This window comes from Aegilops tauschii, chromosome 2 (genome assembly GCF_002575655.3).
Source record: "Aegilops tauschii subsp. strangulata cultivar AL8/78 chromosome 2, Aet v6.0, whole genome shotgun sequence".
Classification (NCBI taxonomy): domain Eukaryota; kingdom Viridiplantae; phylum Streptophyta; class Magnoliopsida; order Poales; family Poaceae; genus Aegilops; species Aegilops tauschii.
In genome coordinates, this window is record NC_053036.3 from 40,727,799 (window position 1) to 40,745,011 (window position 17,213).

A 17,213-nucleotide genomic window follows, 5' to 3' on the forward strand; every position below is an offset into this window, starting at 1 on the left:
GGACTCGGATCCGCTGCCCGCCATGCAGGAGACTGCCGGAGATCGCCGGAGGTGAGCTTGAGTGGCAGAGGGGAGTGGAATGAAGTGGCTAGGGTTTGGTCCGGGAGCGGATGGGGAGGAATATATGTGGGGTCGGGTGGGCCAGCGTGGGCCGGGTTCGATGTGGCGGACGCCCGGGTGCCCCATACCCGCCCCATATTTGGGCTGGATATGAGGGGTGCCTGTCAGCCCGGACGTTTGAGGCGTGCGTCTGGATCGAAATTTCGTGACCGAGCCGTTTGCCCAGGCGTTCGAGGAGGGTTTGGGGCGTCCAGATGTATATGTTCTAACGCATGGGAAGATAATACCAGAGGTTCGTGCTTCAAGGCCCCTCCTCTGCGCTACATTTCTTTTCTATTTCTTTCTCTGCCTCTGCGACAAAATATAATAGAATGTTTACCTGGGCAAGTCACACAAATTCTTCTGGTTTGGCTGGTTATCTCGCACGCATGACCAGTGCAAGGTCCCAGGTTCGAACTTCCGTTGTTCTTTTCTAAGTCAATAATTCTTTCTCGCGCCCTCACTGAGTAACGGCGTGCCGTCGGATTTAACGGAATTGTATCGAAATGTTCTGTTAAGCAAGTTGAAGGACTACTTTTATGGAGTTTTCTAGTTCTTGTACCATTTTGTTCCCTTGGGTACATGTTTATGTACTAATAGTGATATTAACTCTTCTTTTAACAAGGTTTCCACAACAATGTAAGGGGTATTATCTAGTTTCAATAATACTCGGATATGCCATGATACTCTAACAAAGAATGCCAAAGAAGACACAAACAAAATGAACATAGCTATTGTTGTATTGCCATGGTCTAATTTACACGAGTGTGTTGTGGTACTATCACATAAAACTACAAAAGTTCCTCTACTTTCAGCCATAGGTAAAAGATGGCTTGAAGTACATGCACATTGGTGGGTCAATCCTCATGATGGACAATATTGCAGACGGAACACTCCAGATACCATCACCGCAGATCAAACCAGAAGCAACTGCACCCGCAAACTCCTCTGACTCCTTACGGTTCAACCTCTCCCATACAAACAAGATGACAGTCCCGATAAACATGTCAATCGCGAAGTATGCCCCAATGTAAAATGAAACGGCCATGGCCATCGGGAGCGGGATGAATTTGGACAGACTGTTTGGGGTGACATCCCGGATGAGCTTGATTGCTATGGCTCCAAAGAAGAAGAAAGAGCATATTGCTAGGCAATGTCGCGGCAACACTGAGAATCCTTCGACACCCATGATTGACATCTCACGGAAGATGATGGCATATGGAGCTTTGAACATACCATCAGGATTGCCAATATCGAAGGATGTCCAGTAAAGCCAAAAGGTTAGAGGTGCAATGACACAACCAAGGGCAGTGCCAATCAACTGTGACACAAACATGGACCTTGGCGATGAGAGGGTCAGGTACCCAGTCTTGAAGTCATGCATGAGATCACCAGCTGTGGATACGATGGACATCATAACACCACAAGCTGCTAAGCCGGCGATCACACCACCATGTTGGCCAACCCATGAGGCAAAGATGAAAAGGCCAATCTTTCCATATGTGGATGCAAGGTTCCAATCTGTTAGTCCAGTTCCGTATGAGTTGCAGAAGGCAAGTAAAGGAGCAACAACATAGGCAAAGAGGACAAGGTACCACTTGAGTTGTGGGAATATCATTGGTACTATTGCAGTTGAAATTGCTGTAAGGCCCACATAACCAAATCCTGCCAACTAGGGAGGGATGCTGTCTTTTAGAAACACCTCATTTAGAAGCTTTTCCTCGACTGATAATTTGGAATTCTTATCATCTGAAATTATAAAAGGGAAACAAGATGAGATCCATGATGTATGATATGATGGCAGGTCAACTAGGTACAATAAGAAAATGGCATTACCATCATGAACCCAAACAAGGGGAAGTCTTCCTTGCTTTGAGCGTGCATTCATTATTTCCTTGATAGTAGCATACATGATTTTGATGAGGTTAAAAGCACCATCACCAAGTATCAAGGATACCGATATGAAAACCTGGAAGGGTGCATTGACAACTTAGTTTTTGCTAAAGATAATGTTGGCAAAGACTGATCATTAAGTGAATAAAGAGTAGTTTAGAAATTTAATGATATAGATGAGCCATTTATTTATTCTTGAACTCAATTTCATGGTTCTCACGAATTACGACCACTATGCCCACTAAAATAAATGCATAAAAGAGAGTTATCGGTATTATTCGCATATTTACAAGAACTACTTGCAAATTTATTGGGTTTATTCAATATGGAGGGAAACAAGGGACTTTGGTCAAGCCTTGTAAATATTGATTCATAATCTAGTTCTTTTTCTTAGATCGGTTCATAACATGGTACAAGATCTGTTGGTCAACAACCATCACAATTGAATTGGCAAAAGGCATAATCAAGAGACAACACGGTATTGACTAATAATTCATTATGAAATGGACAATTAGAATCCTTCACCACCATACCTTGTACCCATAGAGTCCTTTGAAGTCGTTGCTTCCAAGGTTAGCTGGATACCACTCCCCCGCTTTTGTCGATATATATGGCCAAAGAAAACCCCAGGATATGATGGCTCCAAGAAGTGCAGAGCAATTAACTATATGTGGACATATAAGACCACATCCAATATAGGTTGGACTGAAGTCAAAATAAAACCTATAAAAAGTAGAAATGGTAAGATTCTGGATATAATGCATATGAGTATTCCAGCTTAAAGGATAGTAGTTTCATACGTTAATCCCTGCATAAAGAGGATAAGGAAGGAAATTTTTTGTTTCGATTTCAAATAAAGTGATTTGTTTTTAAATTGTAAAAATACACACTTCAAAATTTTAGCACGAACACAGTAGCAGTTAGCTTACATGTTCTTAAATGCTGCAAGGCCCAGAGATGGGAAGTTGTCGAAGCCACAAGAATCCCCGACACCACTGAAGAACCATTTAAAGCAGTTCCAAAGGAAACTTATGCTTAAGTACTTTCCAAGACAACTAACTTGTTTTCTGCAAGCAGGGGAATAAAGTTAGTACCACCAAAACTCAAGAAATACATTAACACAAGAAATGTAGTCAACAATCAAACTGATACAGAGACATCGAATTTGATCCCTAGTAAACAAATAGATAATACATGATTTTAATTAAAAACTGATAAACTTGCTATTTTGTACCTATCAAAAGATTCATCCCATGTGCATAACGTACATGTTTACACCTCCCCCTCTCGCTAAAAGTATATGCAATTGTGTAGAGAGATAAGATTGCAGAATTCCTAGCCTCGATTCATCACAAACTAATTGCGAGCTGAGTAGATCAGTGAAGCTTTATTATTGTTGAATTACCTAAAATTAATTTGTTCTCACATGTACATACTACTTAATTGGCCGATAAACAATCTATAACGAGAATTGTTCGATAAATGGGCAGCAGGCTAATGTGCAATTTCATCAGACTATTATGGGATTTTTGCAACCATCAGTGCTTAGCATATGAAAAAAAGGTCAATTGGGAGACAACTAAACTTTAAATAACTTAAGAGTCACTAACAGTTGGGAGATAGTACTTAAAATACTTAAGTCGCGGGGACCCATAGTAAACTTTGATGACCTGATATAAGCCGTAAAAGTACCATAGGTCGATAGAAACCACTATTTTGAGTACTTATTTAGAGATTACTAATTGTTCAATTGCGCAATACTCTATTATATAAAATCCATATTCATCCAATCATGCGACAAGAAGCATCAGAGAGTCAACAATAGCTGTCCCTCCAAAGTACAAATAACTTACTAGTTTGCACAAAATTAAGGATCAATGATGATATGTTTCTTACTCTACTAACTCATCTCTGGTAGCAGTGTGGACACAGTTTATGAACATAGCGGTGGCAGTTCCTCTGGGATAGGTTAGCTTATAGTTTATCACCATCACCTAGCAAACACCAAAACTGAACTTAGTTGGCCGAATTTGCAAGGTGTTGTCCAAGTTGCTGCACTTGATTAAAAAAATGTAGATGTGATCAACTAAAAATGAAAGATGCACACACATCTAAGATGTGGATGATTACCTTGCGCAGGGCAACGAGACTAAAAATACCAATGAAGCTAACTACAAACATAAACCCAATCATCCAACTCAGCGAGGGATTCTTCACATCCACTGCCCTGTTACCAGGATAATCAGTCCCGATAAGCTCGTAAGTTGTTTGATCCATTGCAAGCATATACGATCCGAATCCTCCTGCACAAGTGGAAACATTGATTGATAATGTGAACTATGTGGAAATTAGGGGGAAGCCTATCGTCATCAATTTTTCTCCCACTCCCAAGAAACACCAAAATCAGATATGTACGCTGCAAAGTTAAACATTTGTTCTAAGAAATTAATTGTAAAAATCAACCTGCTAGTAACTTTCCTAATAATGCAAAAAAAGTAAAACAGAACCTGATCTTTCTGCAATACCTAGCAATGTTCCACCCAAATCTAACACCGTTCCGGTCCCCACCCAAAAATAATATACACACAAGCAACGGCCAAACGTACTTAATTAGCAGAAAGCAGCATCAAAAGTCCACACATGACGACTGTTTTGAGTAAGGGTCATATCAAAGCAAAATGCAAACATACCGCTGGTGGCGAGGCCGTAGCAGGCGACGACGCAGGTCTGGATGACGGTGTTCTCCTGCCTGGTGAAGGGCTTGGAGACGACGCCGAACATGCCCAACGCCGCGGTCCAGGTCCGCACGAGGAAGTAGGCGAGCAGGCCCGCCGCGACGTTGAGCGAAGGAATGATCCCCACCGTGAGGTTGAGCTTGTGCGTGATGAGGCAGAAGAGCACCCCCAGGATGGCGCTCACCACTACACCCCGCACCGTCAGCTGCTCCCGCCACGGCGGCACCGCCTCCGCCGCAGACGGCACGCCGGCAAGGAGGGGCCCGGTCATCTCCCCCGCGTCCGCCTCCGATCCCATCTCTCGCGGGCGCTGGTATCAAGCCAATGCCTCCCTCCTCCTCGGACTTGTGCTGGTCTGCTGGTAGGATTCCTTCGGAGTTTGGTTTCGTATTTGATGAGAGACAGAGGCAGACGAGGTCAAGGTGAGGAGGATGAATGAATTGGCGGGGAGGACAAGGTATTTAAAGGGACTAAACTGAAGCTTAGTATTCGAATATAAGCAGCACGGCCACTGCAGTGCACAAGAACGTAAAGGTGGCTTCGGTATGCATGCATGTTCATGCACACTATGACACGCGTACTCCTACCAAGCAGACACGTCACACGTGGGTCTGTACTCTGTACCCAGCAGGCCAGCACGGTCATTATCCTGGCAGAGGATCGGGACAGGAGAAGCAGCGCGAATCATGCTGTGTGCTAGTAACACGCGGGTAGTGCTGGCTATCCGGCCACTCGCTGTCTAGGTAATGATGGCCACACATTTCTACCGCTTACGTGCTAATTTGATTGCTAATTAAGTGTTAACTATATCTGCTGGGGCCCTATCTAATGGCCGCCACGAATGTATAGTCTCTGCAACCATCGCTAAGCCAGGATTACATACGGTGGGGCTGGATGTAATGGTAACCACAGATCATGGCATGCTTTAGGAGTTACGGAGTATTTTTCTCTTGGGAGGAGGAAGGAAGGAACGTGCATGTTGTGGTATTTGATTTGATTTGGTCATGCGATCGATGCGAGCAAGGTAGGTGTGGGACGTGCATACGCACGCCAGTTTGACCGTTTAGCTGATGCTTCATGTCACTTGTCATCGTTTGATGTCAAAGTGAACGTATAGAAAATTGTGTTTTCATAGCTTTTTAAAAACGATTTTTTCTCAATAAAGAGAAGAACTAAACAAAGATAAGTCGACACGTCCTTGAAAAAAGGATTGCTCGAGAATCAACCTGTGCTTGGATGGTTAGGTCGACAATGTTATCCCCAGCCCATCAGGATTCAAGTACTGATGCTCGCATTTATTCATAGATTTATTTCAGTATTTCCGGTGATACGCGTTCAGTGAGAGGACTATGAGGCGCCTTTGGTGACTTTGTCAATCTCAAGATGGCTCATAGGGGTAGTGTGTGTGTGTTCATAAGGATGAGTGTATGTGCGTATATATGAGCGCATGCGTTTGTGCTGTGTTAAAAAAAATTACTCTGGTTAAACCAAGACACAACTAATGAACATAAATAATCCCGTGTACTATAATCCAATCTGGATTGAGGCAATCAACCCTTTTTCTGTCACCATTGTCAGGAATTATTGCGCTTCTATGGTAAGGTTACTAGAGTTACATGTTATTTACCTCCATTTTTTGTTTTATTTCCTTTGTTGTTCCTTTAGTGTACTTTTGTAGTCAATGAAAGATACCAAAAACATGGGAGACATCAACAAGAAGCTTGGAGAGTTTGCTACTCCCAATGATGAGTAATTGCGTGCACCTATAACTCAATCTAGGTTGTAGCTGAATAAAATGAGATTAATCCACACTTGCTTGGGAACGACGTTTTGGCTCCGGGAGCACATGCTCCCGGGTGATCAGTACCCTAAAAAAAGTAAATGTTTTCAAAAATTCTGAAAAAATTGTAGATGATTGTGTTGGTGTCGCAATCATGCTTGACAATTTTCATGCGGAACAGAGCAGCGGTGTTTCGCCGGTGAAAAAACAAATTGGGGTGACATTTGGTCTTAGATTTGTTTTTTTTTTGCGCATGCCAAAATGCTTAACCTTTTTGCCTCAAAATTTAGAGGTAGTATTTGTAAATGACAAAGATAACCCAAAAAAAGTCACAATTTTTTTGACATTTGAAAAAGAAGCCAAATTGAATTTCTGCACTTGCTTAATCTGGTCCAAGAGAACCTATTCGGTGGTTCAGCCATAGATGACACATATATGCATCTACATACTTCTGCAGAAATATATGATATGATGCCCATTAAGGATGTTGAGTCTGTCATGGAAAAATTATGCCTTTTTCCTTTTTCATTTATAGGAGGAATGAAAAAACGGTTGCTTCCCTTACCTAAAGACACCATACTATGTGGGAAGGCCATTGCAATTTATTCATGCCTAAATATTTTCCATCTGCCAAAGCTATGCAGCTGTGTGCTAACATGATTAGTTTTAGACATGAACATCGCGAGTCACTAGTGCTTGTTTGACAGAGAATAAAGAATCCATTAGGAATTGTCCTAACCATGACATTGAAGAATGGCCAATCATGTATTATATAATGCTCCTATTTTTTAACACGGTACAATCGCATATGCTCACATATACGCACATACACTCATTCCTATGAACGCACTTTGATTGCAACTTGTTGGAGAGTCGCTTTTGCATCATTAGTACCGTCTTACATTTTCTTGTGCATCAATTTTAGTTATTTTTAGTATATACTATGCATTTCTTTTAACAAGGTTTCCACAACAATGTGAGGGGTTTTATCAAGTTTCAATAATAGTCGGATATGCCATGATACTCTAACAAAGAATAACAAAGAAGACACAAACAAAATGAACATAGGTATTGTTGTATTGCCATGGTCTACTTTACACGAGTGTGTTGTGGTACTATCACATAAAACTAAAAAAGTTCCTCTACTTTCAGCCATAGGTTAAAGAAGGCTTGAAATACATGCACATCGGTGGGTCAATCCTCAGGATGGACAATATTGCAGAAGGAACACTCCAGATGCCATCACCGCAGATCAAACCAGAAGCAACCGCACCCACAAACTCCTCTGACTCCTTACGGTTCACCCTCTCCCAGACAAACAAGATGACAGTCCCAACAAACATGTCGATCGCAAAATTTGCCCCAATGTAGAATGGAACACCCATGGCCATCGGTAGTGGGATGAATTTGGACACACTGTTTGGGGTGACATCCTGCATGAGCTTGATTGCTATGGCTGCAAAGAAGAAGAAAGAGCATATTGCAAGGCAATGTTGTGGCAACACCGAGCATCCTTCGACACCCATGATTGACATCTCACGGAAGATGATGGCATATGGAGCTTTGAATATGCCATCAGGATTGCCAACATCAAAGGATGTCCAGTAAATCCAAAAGGTTAGAGGAGCAATGACGCATCCAAGGGAAGTCCCAATCAACTGTGACACAAACATGGAGTTTGGAGAAGAGAGTGTCAGGTAACTAGTCTTGAAGTCATGCATGAGATCACCAGCTGTGGATACTATGGGCATCATAACACCACAAGCTGCTAAGCCGGCGATCACACCACCATGTCGGCCAACCCATGAGGCAAAAATGAAAACACCAATCTTTCCATATGTTGATGCAAGGTTCCAGTCTATTAGGCCGGTGCCGTATGAGTTGCAGAAGGCAAGTAGAGGAGCAAAAACATAAGCAATGAGGACAAGGTACCACTTGAGTTGTGGGAACATCATTGGTACAGTTGCAGTTGAAATTGCTGCAAGGCCCACATAACAAGATCCCGCCAACCACAGAGGGATACTGTCTTTTAGAAAGACCTCATTTAAAAGCTTTTCCTCTACTGATAATTTGGAAATGTTATCATCTGCAATAATAAAAGGGAAACAAGATGAGAGCCAGAAGACATGATATGTTGTTAGGTCAACTGGGTACAATAATAAAATGGCATTACCATCTTGAACCCAAACAAGGGGAAGTCTTCCTTTCTCTGCGTGGGCTTTCATTATTTTCTTGATGGAAGCATAAATGATTTTGATGAGGTTATAAACACCATCGCCAAGTATCAAGGATACGGATATGAAAACCTGGAAGGGTGCAGACACAACTTAGTTTTTTGTAAAGATAATGTTGGCAATGCTGATCGTTAAGTGAACATAGAATAATTTTGGAAGTTAATGACCTAGATGAGCCATCTATATATTCTGAAACTCAATTTAATGGTTCTCACGAATTAAGCCACTGAAAGAAATACATAAAAGAGTTATTAGTATTACTTGCATATTTACAACAACAACTTGCAGATGTACCGGGTTTAGTCAATATAGAGGAAAACAGGAGGCTTTTGTTAAGCCTTGTAAATAACGTCTCATGATCTAGTTTTTTTCTTAGACCGGTTTATAATATGGTTCTAGATCGGTTGGTTAACAACATTGTAGTCAAATTGACAAAATCTATAAGAAAGAGACAGTATGGAACTGACTATTAATTCATTATGGTATGAACAGTTAGAATCTTTCGCCACCGTACCTTGTACCCATAGAGTCCTTTGAAGTCGTTGCTTCCAAGGTTAGCTGGATACCACTCCCCAGCTTTTGTGGATATATATGGCCAAAGAAATCCCCAGGATATGATGGCTCCAAGGAGTGCAGAGCAGTTAACTATATGTGGACATATAAGACCACATCCAATATAGGTTGGACTGAAGTCAAAATAAAACCTATAAAAAGTAGAAATTGTAAGCTTTTAGATATAATGCAGACAATATTCCAGCTTAAAGGATAACTAGATTCAATCCCAACATGTCCAAAATAACTCGTAAAGAGGATAAGGAAGGCAACTTTTTGTTCCAATTTTAAAACAAGACGAATCTGCTTTTAACATGTGAACTTTGTAATAATATCACAGACACACTAGCGGCAAGCTTACGTGTTCTTAAATGCCGCAAGGCCCAGAGAAGGGAAATTGTCGAAGCCACAAGAATCACCAACACCACTGAAGAACCATTTAAAGCAGTGCCAAAGAAAACTTCCGCTCAAATACTTTCCAAGACAACTAACTTGTTTTCTGCGGGAACAAAATTAAAGTTAGTACCTCCAAAACTCATAATGTAGTAACCCAAGAATATGTTGTCAAAATGAAATCGATATGGAGGAATCCAAGGTCATCCCAAGTAAACAAATAGATAAACCATCATTTTTAGATTAAACATATAAACTTGCTATTTTGTACCTATCAGAAGATCCACCATCTGTGCATAATGTAGATGTTTACCCTCCCTCCCGCTAAAGTATAAGCAATTTTGTAGAGGGATAAGATTACGGAATTCCTAGCATCAACTAATTACAAACTAACTGCAAGCTGATTAAATCATTAAGACCTTATTGTTGTTGAACTGCCAATAATATTTTTCTTTCCCACATATATACTAATTAACTGGCCGATAAACGTTTTATAACAAAAATTGGTCGATAAATGAGATTTTTTGTCCAAATAGTCGGCGGACTTGTATAATAGTTAGAAAGCTAATGTGCGACTTCACTGGAAGATCATTAAAGTTTAAATTACTTCAGAGTCACTAACGGTTTGAAGATGGTACTTTAAATACTTCAAATTGACGGGGATGAACCTATAGTAAACTTGGATTACCTGAATGTAGTGAAACTACCATAGGTCAATAAAAACCACTATTTTGATTACTCATTTACAAACTACTAGCTGTGCAATTGTGCATCACTCTACGATATAAAATCCATATTCATGCCATCACCAGACAAGAGCATCGAAGAGTCAACAATAATTGTCCCTCGAAACTATAGCTAACTTGCAAGAAATTAAGGATCAATGCTGATATGTTTCTTACTCCACTAACTCGTCTCCGGTAGCAGTGTGGACGCTGTTTATGAACATAGCGGTGGCGGTTCCTCTAGGATAGGTTAGCTTATAGTTTAACACCATCACCTAGCAAACATCAAAACTGAACTTAGCAAACATTTGATTGAAAAAAGAAATAAGTGTAAATATAATCAGATAAACATGAAAGATGCACGCATGAAAGATGTGGATGATTACCTTGCGCAGGGCAACGAGAATAAAAATACCAAGGAAGCTAACTACAAACATGAAGCCGATCATCCAACTAAGTGAGGGATTCTTGACATCCACTGCCCTATTACCAGGATAATTAGTCCCGATAAGCTCATAAGTTTTTTGATCCATTGCAAGCATATACGATCCGAAACCCCCTGCATCAACGGAAACATTGATTTATAATGTGAACTGTGTGAAAAGGGGGAAGCCTATCGATTGTGACCAATTCTTTCATTCCCAAGAAACAGCAAAATCAAATATGCATTTTGTAAGAAAGTTAAATGTAAAAACCAACCTGCTAATAACTTCTTAATAATATACCAAGAAGCATGGCACTTAAATGCAAAGTCCACACATGATGACTGTTTTGAGTTATGCATCAAAGCAAATCCAATCAAACAATCCCATAGCCACCTAGCTAAATGCTCAACTAAATTCCCCCACATATGGGCACATACCGCTGGTGGCGAGGCCGTAGCACGCGACGACGCATGTCTGGATGACGGTGTTCTCTTGCTTGGTGAAGGGCTTGGAGACGATGCCGAACATGTTCAGCGCCGCAGTCCAGGTCCGCACGAGGAAGTAGGCGAGCAGGCCCGCGGCGACGTTGAGCGAAGGAATGATCCCCACCGTGAGGTTGAGCTTGTGCGTGATGAGGCAGAAGAGCACCCCAAGGATGGCGCTCACCACTACACCCCGCACCGTCAGCTGCTCCCGCCACGGCGGCATCGCCTCCACCGCCGATGGCGCGCCGGCAAGGAGGGGGCCGGTCATCTCCGCCGCATCCGCCTCCGATCCCATCTCTCGAGGATGCTACTACTCGGCCTCGGAATTTTGGTGCTCGCAAGATTCCTTGGGTTTTGGTTTCGTATTCTCGTGGGGCGATCCAAGAGAGGCAGACGAGGTGAAGGGGAGGAGGATGAATGAATAGGCGGGGAGGAGTAGTATTTAACGGGCAGCACGACTACTGCTGCAGTGCAGAAGAACGTACGGTGGCTTCACCATGTTCATGCACACGAATACAATAGTTTCAGACACGTGTACCGCTACCAGGCAGCCACGTGGGGTCTACAGTGAGAACACCGTACCCAGAAGGCCAGCACGGTCACTATCTTCGGTGCTGGAAGGGCGTCGTGAATCATGCTGGGTAACGGTCATTTTGCGGGCCACTCGCTGTCTAGGTAACGGTGGCCACACATCTCTACGCTTACGTGCAAATTTGATTGCCATCATTAAGCGTTAACTACATCTGATGGGGCCGTATCAAATGATGGCCACGAATGTACAGTCTCTGGAACCACCCGTACGCCAGGATTATATACGGTGGGGCTTGATGTAATGCTAACCACAGATCATGCCATGCATTAGGAATTGGTTAAGTATTTTTCTCTTAGGAAGGAAGGGACGTGAATGTTGTAGTATTTGATTTGGCCATGCCATCATGCGAGCAAGGTAGCTAGGTGGGCTAGCTGTGCATACGCACAGTTTGAACGTTCGGGCTGATGCTTATGTCAGACGTCATCGTTTGATGTCGAAATATACTATAGAAAATTGTGCATTTCATAGCATTCCAGAAATTATTGGCTTAACTAAAGAAAGATAAATAGACATGTCCACGAAAAAAGGATTTTCCTTTTGTTCATTTATACGTTATATGGACTAGAAGCTTAGGGTGCGTTTCACGGCGCCGTGCAGGCTTTTAGGGTTTGGCAACATGCTTTTCACTGATTTTTTTCATTGGGGTTATCTCGCTAGAATATGGTCTCATAATGACCTATTGACAATTGTAGTTAAGTTTGTCGGTGTTGGCGCATTATGCTAAAGTCAATAAATGCATATTTTTACAAGGTTAATGTGATTAAAACAGTGAAATTTAATATAATTTATGTTTCACATATGGAGGTTTCTCGTGTATTTGATATTCTATACAATCTTTTCTAGGAATCACCATGGTGGTGGCTTGTTTGGCGGAGAGGCGTGGATTTGAAATTTCGGACAAGTCACATAGAGAAAGTCCGTTGGTGGAGGGATAGAGAAGGTGAGTGGTTTGTTGGGATATCTTGAACACATGAATAGCTAGCATTATCAAAAGATATGTGTGCCCTCTAAAAATATATCTGTACACTTGCCAAAATTGTTGCTATAGGGCCCTTTGTATTAGCAACTAATGTACATGATTATATCAGCCTAGCGGTGCCTTGCTCCACCGATGAGTTTGCCCGTGTATTTGTCATTTGAACCGCGCCACCATTTGCCTCATCAATTGGTGAACTACTTGCATCTGTAGTAATTTTATTTGGGGTTCTTGTGCCTCTCCTAGCCTTTTCAGCCCAGTTGACAAGGCCTTCAGTCACATTGTCATCAAATATAGTCTTCTTGAAAGAATTCCCCATCTACACCAATATATGATGAGAGAAAATCAGAATAAAATGATAGATAAGAAATATTTGTTTGATCATGTCAGTAAAAGCCTTTAAAATGGTGTCAATTTGTGAAAACAAGCTATTATTAATAGAGAATGGATACTGATCATCGGTAAAGTTCAAGTAAAAAAAATCATTAAATCACAACAAAACTACAATTTTGTCCACTTTAGGAATTGAACTCACATGGGAGACGACGGCGTATAGTGGTAGGGTGCTGTAACCACAAAGGACTTGGCAGATTACACTGAAATAAGTAAAAGAAATGAATATGTTCTCAAGAAGTCACAATATGATGTTGCAGCTGCTGTGATTTCTATTGTACCTTATGACAACTCGAGTAATAACATATGCTGGTTTCCCCATGATGCATGATTTAAAACCATATGTCACCTACAACATTGATAAATGCAAAGTTTGTATTCGTTAGATTCCTATTTGAAACTAGCAAATCCATTACTTATATTCTATATAATTTCATGATTCTTATGATACTCTCAAATACTTCAAGTTAAATTAGGTTGGGTACAACCAGCTCACTTATTGTTCTTACCAAGAGCCAGAAGAAAAATGCAATTTCAAATGCATTTTGAAATAGGACGATGTGGATCAACAGAAGAACTAATTTAGGCCGGTGGAACCAAAAGAAGTTATCTGAAGGAGAAACTACTAAATCCCCTCGAATAGCCGTATGCTTTTGGGCAACCTCATAAGCCAATTCCGTTATGATGTGCTCCATCTTACTTCCTACCACAAGTAACATCTGCCAAACACAAATACAGTAAGTTGATGTCATGACTCTGCCCTTTTTTTGCATAATGCTTAGTTTGAAAGAACATTGTAGAAGTAATATGAAGGCATATAATTAGTATTTAGTCCTTAAAACATGTAGTAGAAACTTCTTTTATGTATTTTTGTATAGATAGTAAATCATGTTTACTTACAATGAATGGAACCAAGGTAATCCAAATGTAGACATACCACCCTACAATAACGGTAGGACAAGAGTGGGGTTACTTTTCACATGAAAAATATTGTCTAGTGACGGTTAGCCAAAATAAAATAAGTAAATAAATAAATATCTTTTTTGTGACAATTTAACAACATAACAGTTATACAAGTGGATCAAAACTTTTGACCTCCAGTGATACACACCTTCAACATTCAATAGTAGGAATATCATCAGCATGGCCCAAAGGTACCAACTACATAAGCATAACATGGACATTAATTTGCTAGGTAATTGATATAGACATAGCATATGCTTTAGACAAGGATTAGATAACACATTTTATAAAAGTAGCATTGAGCACTTACCTAATACCAACAACTTTCTTAAAATCAACCTCCAAAGCTCTGATCATGTAACTATAAAAGTTGAATTTTGGTGTCCCCTTACAGTGTTTCTGTGAAAAGGAATGAAACACTCATATATATAAGTTTCTTCCACTAATAGTGTGTACCAGGAAACATAGACGCGACTTCTATATATCGATTAAAATGGAGGTTGATTACCATGATGAAACCAAGTCTCATTGTTGTGTAGTCCTCCTCGGTGACCGATCCATAGAATTGTTTGAAGAAGGAACGCTAAAAAGACGACGACTTATCTTATAGCCCAATTGCAAAATAAAGAAATAAGGCAATATATATGTTTTGATCCTTATAGAACACAAGAAAAAAGAAAGTATACCATCCAACCAAATATCCTCGACCGTTTTCTATGACCTTTGAAGTGGTCTTGAATAAATTTGAATTCTTGAACATGCTTGATCATTTGAGGTGCTGCAAGTTAATTAGGACCCAACACCCGTAAGCAAAAAACATAACACAACTTCATACAATTTGAAGAAAACTTGTGAAGTCATCGTTAGCTGAACTAGGAAACGATTTGCATCACAGTACATACCACTGTCATTATTTTCTTGGATCTTGGTCTCCCAATGTCGCCAATTCCTTGTCTACACAACAATTATAACATAGTAATTAGAAAAGTCATGGTAGACGAATTACTCGTCACTAACAAAAATCTAGTCAGAGTTTTAGTTAATTAGTACCTGTGCAATTCCTAGAAGAACTGTAATAGCACTGAGAAGGAAATGGGTGACCGCCAACACGAAGATAAATATGTGCAATTGATGAATAGCGTCAGATGAAAGTAATGGAACTTTGTCCTGCATGCCAAATGCCAACAAGGTTGAACGGGTCAAAGACGGAAAACAGTAGATCGACGAAGACGGAAGAAGAAGGAAAAGTAGAGCATCACAGACAAAATCATGCACGTCCCATGCCAGTTGAGCTGGAGTAGTATGTAGTACCTTCTTGAGGCAGTATTCGTCGGAGGAGGAGGCTCCTCCAGCCAGGAGGCGCCTCCCCCCACCCAGCACGCCGGTGAACACGGCGCCGCCGAGGTGGTCCGTCTCGTGCGGCGGCGGCTTGCAGGGCTGCAGGTGGAGCATGGCTCTCGGGCTGACGCAGAGCTTCCCCATGGGGCCCTGGAACACGGTGAGCAGCAGCGAGATGAACCCCAGCAGCATCAGCTCCTCCTTCACCTTGAGGAGGGCCTCGTACAGCGGCTTCTTGCGACTCCTTATCAGCCTCTGCATGCAAACGTGTGCGCCCAAACGTTCAGCTCATGGTCGATTGGACAGATACCGCCGGCAGCTTCCTGGTCTCTCTACGCTAGCTGCGTCTCTCATGGTGGATGTACGCACGTACCTTGCCTAGGCGGTGGAGCAAGCGCTCGAAGAGCAGGGAGATGATGATCATGACGGAGCAGACCAACGCCACGATCCATGTCGGCGTGAACTCGAGCGGCTTGGCTTTCCCTCCCCCGCCGGCCATGGCGCCCCAAACGTACGTACTCGTCAAGAATCCAGACCACAGCCACGCCCCTTGTCGTAAGAATGAAGTGGCAAGCAAGACTGTTCTCGATCAATTTATAGATAGAGACGAAATTACTCAGTTGCATGGTCATCAGTCATCACGCATGACAATATTGACTTGGCACGATCAGAGCCATGAATTATATTCCAAGCTACATGTACACACAGGAAAACAAGAAACAACGTGTTACCTTCCTAAATACTACGTACTAGTACTCATTCTCGAACAATACTACAACTAGTATTCCGCTGGCAGTCCCATGTGATCAATTTTTCATTTTTGTGCTGCAGTCTACGGTCCACCACCACCAACCACCACACTGCTATTTTTGGAATTGCACCACACTACCTAGTGTTCATGAACAGGAAACTGGAAACCCGGATATTAGTCTACTTTGGGTTGTTTATAGTATCATGTCCCCAAGTGTCTGACCGAAATTTGGTAACTTTGATTAAATTTGGTCACTGTTTGGTAAATTTGTTGCCAAAATTCCATTCGTGTAATGTGGCTTTTGGAACTTTGTTTGATGTAATGGCGCTCGCAATGACGATGGTCCTCTTTTCTTTCAAATTTGTCGTTGCCGCTAACGGCGACAACGCCATGGATCTGAAATTTTCGAATTTGTAGTCATTGTTTTGGTTTTCTTTCAAAAAAAGAGGTAAAAAGAATTCTAGACCTAGCACATGTGGTACCGGTGAAAAGCACAGCTCTCTAGCTTTCTTCACTAGTATTATTTCAGCTTAATCTGTAAGTAAATGCATCACTGATATATACTTCCTCTGTAACTTAATATAAGACATTTTTTGACACTCTCATACTGTCAAAAAAACATCTTATATCAAGTTACAGATACGTATTTTTTATTTCCTGAAAAAACACTTGAAATATTATTCTTGGTTAAAATATACTATTTGCATTCCCAAACAAAGCAGACAATCGTCGTTTCAGATTGGATATGCGACATCCCGCAAAAAAAGAAAAAAAGAAAAAAAAGATTGGATCTGCGACGCGGCGTCTGCGAAATCAAAGTCACGGCCGTCAACGTCGGACAGTGGAAGTCCGAAGCGTTTGGTTTGCATCCACATGCGT

General features: G+C 41.4%; 2 protein-coding genes and 1 pseudogene across 6 annotated transcripts; all 3 read right to left on the minus strand.

Annotated features, from left to right (window-relative positions):
* Positions 1-910: 910 nt before the first annotated feature.
* LOC120961923 (probable metal-nicotianamine transporter YSL6) lies at positions 911-5,127 on the minus strand (annotated as a pseudogene).
* A 2,059-nt stretch (positions 5,128-7,186) lies between these two features.
* On the minus strand, positions 7,187-11,681 carry LOC109746303 (probable metal-nicotianamine transporter YSL6). Of its 4 annotated transcripts, none has more exons than XM_040401503.3 (7): positions 11,274-11,681; positions 10,798-10,970; positions 10,589-10,686; positions 9,655-9,792; positions 9,256-9,445; positions 8,681-8,813; positions 7,187-8,593 (listed from the first exon to the last, which is right to left on the minus strand). In XM_040401503.3, the coding sequence occupies exons 1-7, from the start codon at positions 11,614-11,616 to the stop codon at positions 7,656-7,658; spliced, it is 2,013 nt and encodes a 670-aa protein (XP_040257437.1). In that variant the 5' UTR covers positions 11,617-11,681; the 3' UTR covers positions 7,187-7,655. The 4 variants fall into 4 exon arrangements, with proteins under 4 accessions (XP_040257437.1, XP_045088496.2, XP_045088495.2 ...); XM_045232561.2 differs by having other exon boundaries at positions 7,187-8,564; positions 8,655-8,813; positions 11,274-11,562; XM_045232560.2 differs by having other exon boundaries at positions 9,232-9,445; positions 11,274-11,562.
* Positions 11,682-12,846: 1,165 nt separating this feature from the next.
* Positions 12,847-16,258, minus strand: LOC109746305 (MLO-like protein 1). 2 transcript variants are annotated; one of them, XM_020305427.4, is made up of 13 exons: positions 15,957-16,258; positions 15,557-15,838; positions 15,296-15,412; positions 15,148-15,199; positions 14,932-15,023; positions 14,754-14,828; positions 14,556-14,644; positions 14,394-14,443; positions 14,183-14,223; positions 13,792-14,001; positions 13,564-13,631; positions 13,425-13,485; positions 12,847-13,208 (listed from the first exon to the last, which is right to left on the minus strand). In XM_020305427.4, the coding sequence occupies exons 1-13, from the start codon at positions 16,080-16,082 to the stop codon at positions 12,993-12,995; spliced, it is 1,479 nt and encodes a 492-aa protein (XP_020161016.1). In that variant the 5' UTR covers positions 16,083-16,258; the 3' UTR covers positions 12,847-12,992. The 2 variants fall into 2 exon arrangements, with proteins under 2 accessions (XP_020161016.1, XP_073363912.1); XM_073507811.1 differs by having other exon boundaries at positions 15,296-15,838.
* Positions 16,259-17,213: the final 955 nt, after the last annotated feature.

Excerpts from the sequence above, each read along its gene's own strand:
- LOC109746305 (XM_073507811.1), bottom strand. The coding sequence starts at position 16,082 with ATGGCCGGCGGGGGAGGGAAAGCCAAGCCGCTCGAGTTCACGCCGACA. Across the intron at positions 15,200-15,295 it reads TTCTTCTAGGAATTGCACAG|ACAAGGAATTGGCGACATTG; the intron begins GTACTAATTAAC and ends ATTGTTGTGTAG. Across the intron at positions 14,002-14,182 it reads TTACCTTGGTTCCATTCATT|ATGTTACTTGTGGTAGGAAG; the intron begins GTAAGTAAACAT and ends TGTGTTTGGCAG.
- LOC109746303 (XM_073509519.1), bottom strand. The coding sequence starts at position 11,544 with ATGCCGCCGTGGCGGGAGCAGCTGACGGTGCGGGGTGTAGTGGTGAGC. Across the intron at positions 10,687-10,797 it reads TTCTCGTTGCCCTGCGCAAG|GTGATGGTGTTAAACTATAA; the intron begins GTAATCATCCAC and ends GATGTTTGCTAG. Across the intron at positions 9,793-10,588 it reads ACCGGAGACGAGTTAGTGGA|AAAACAAGTTAGTTGTCTTG; the intron begins GTAAGAAACATA and ends TTGTTCCCGCAG.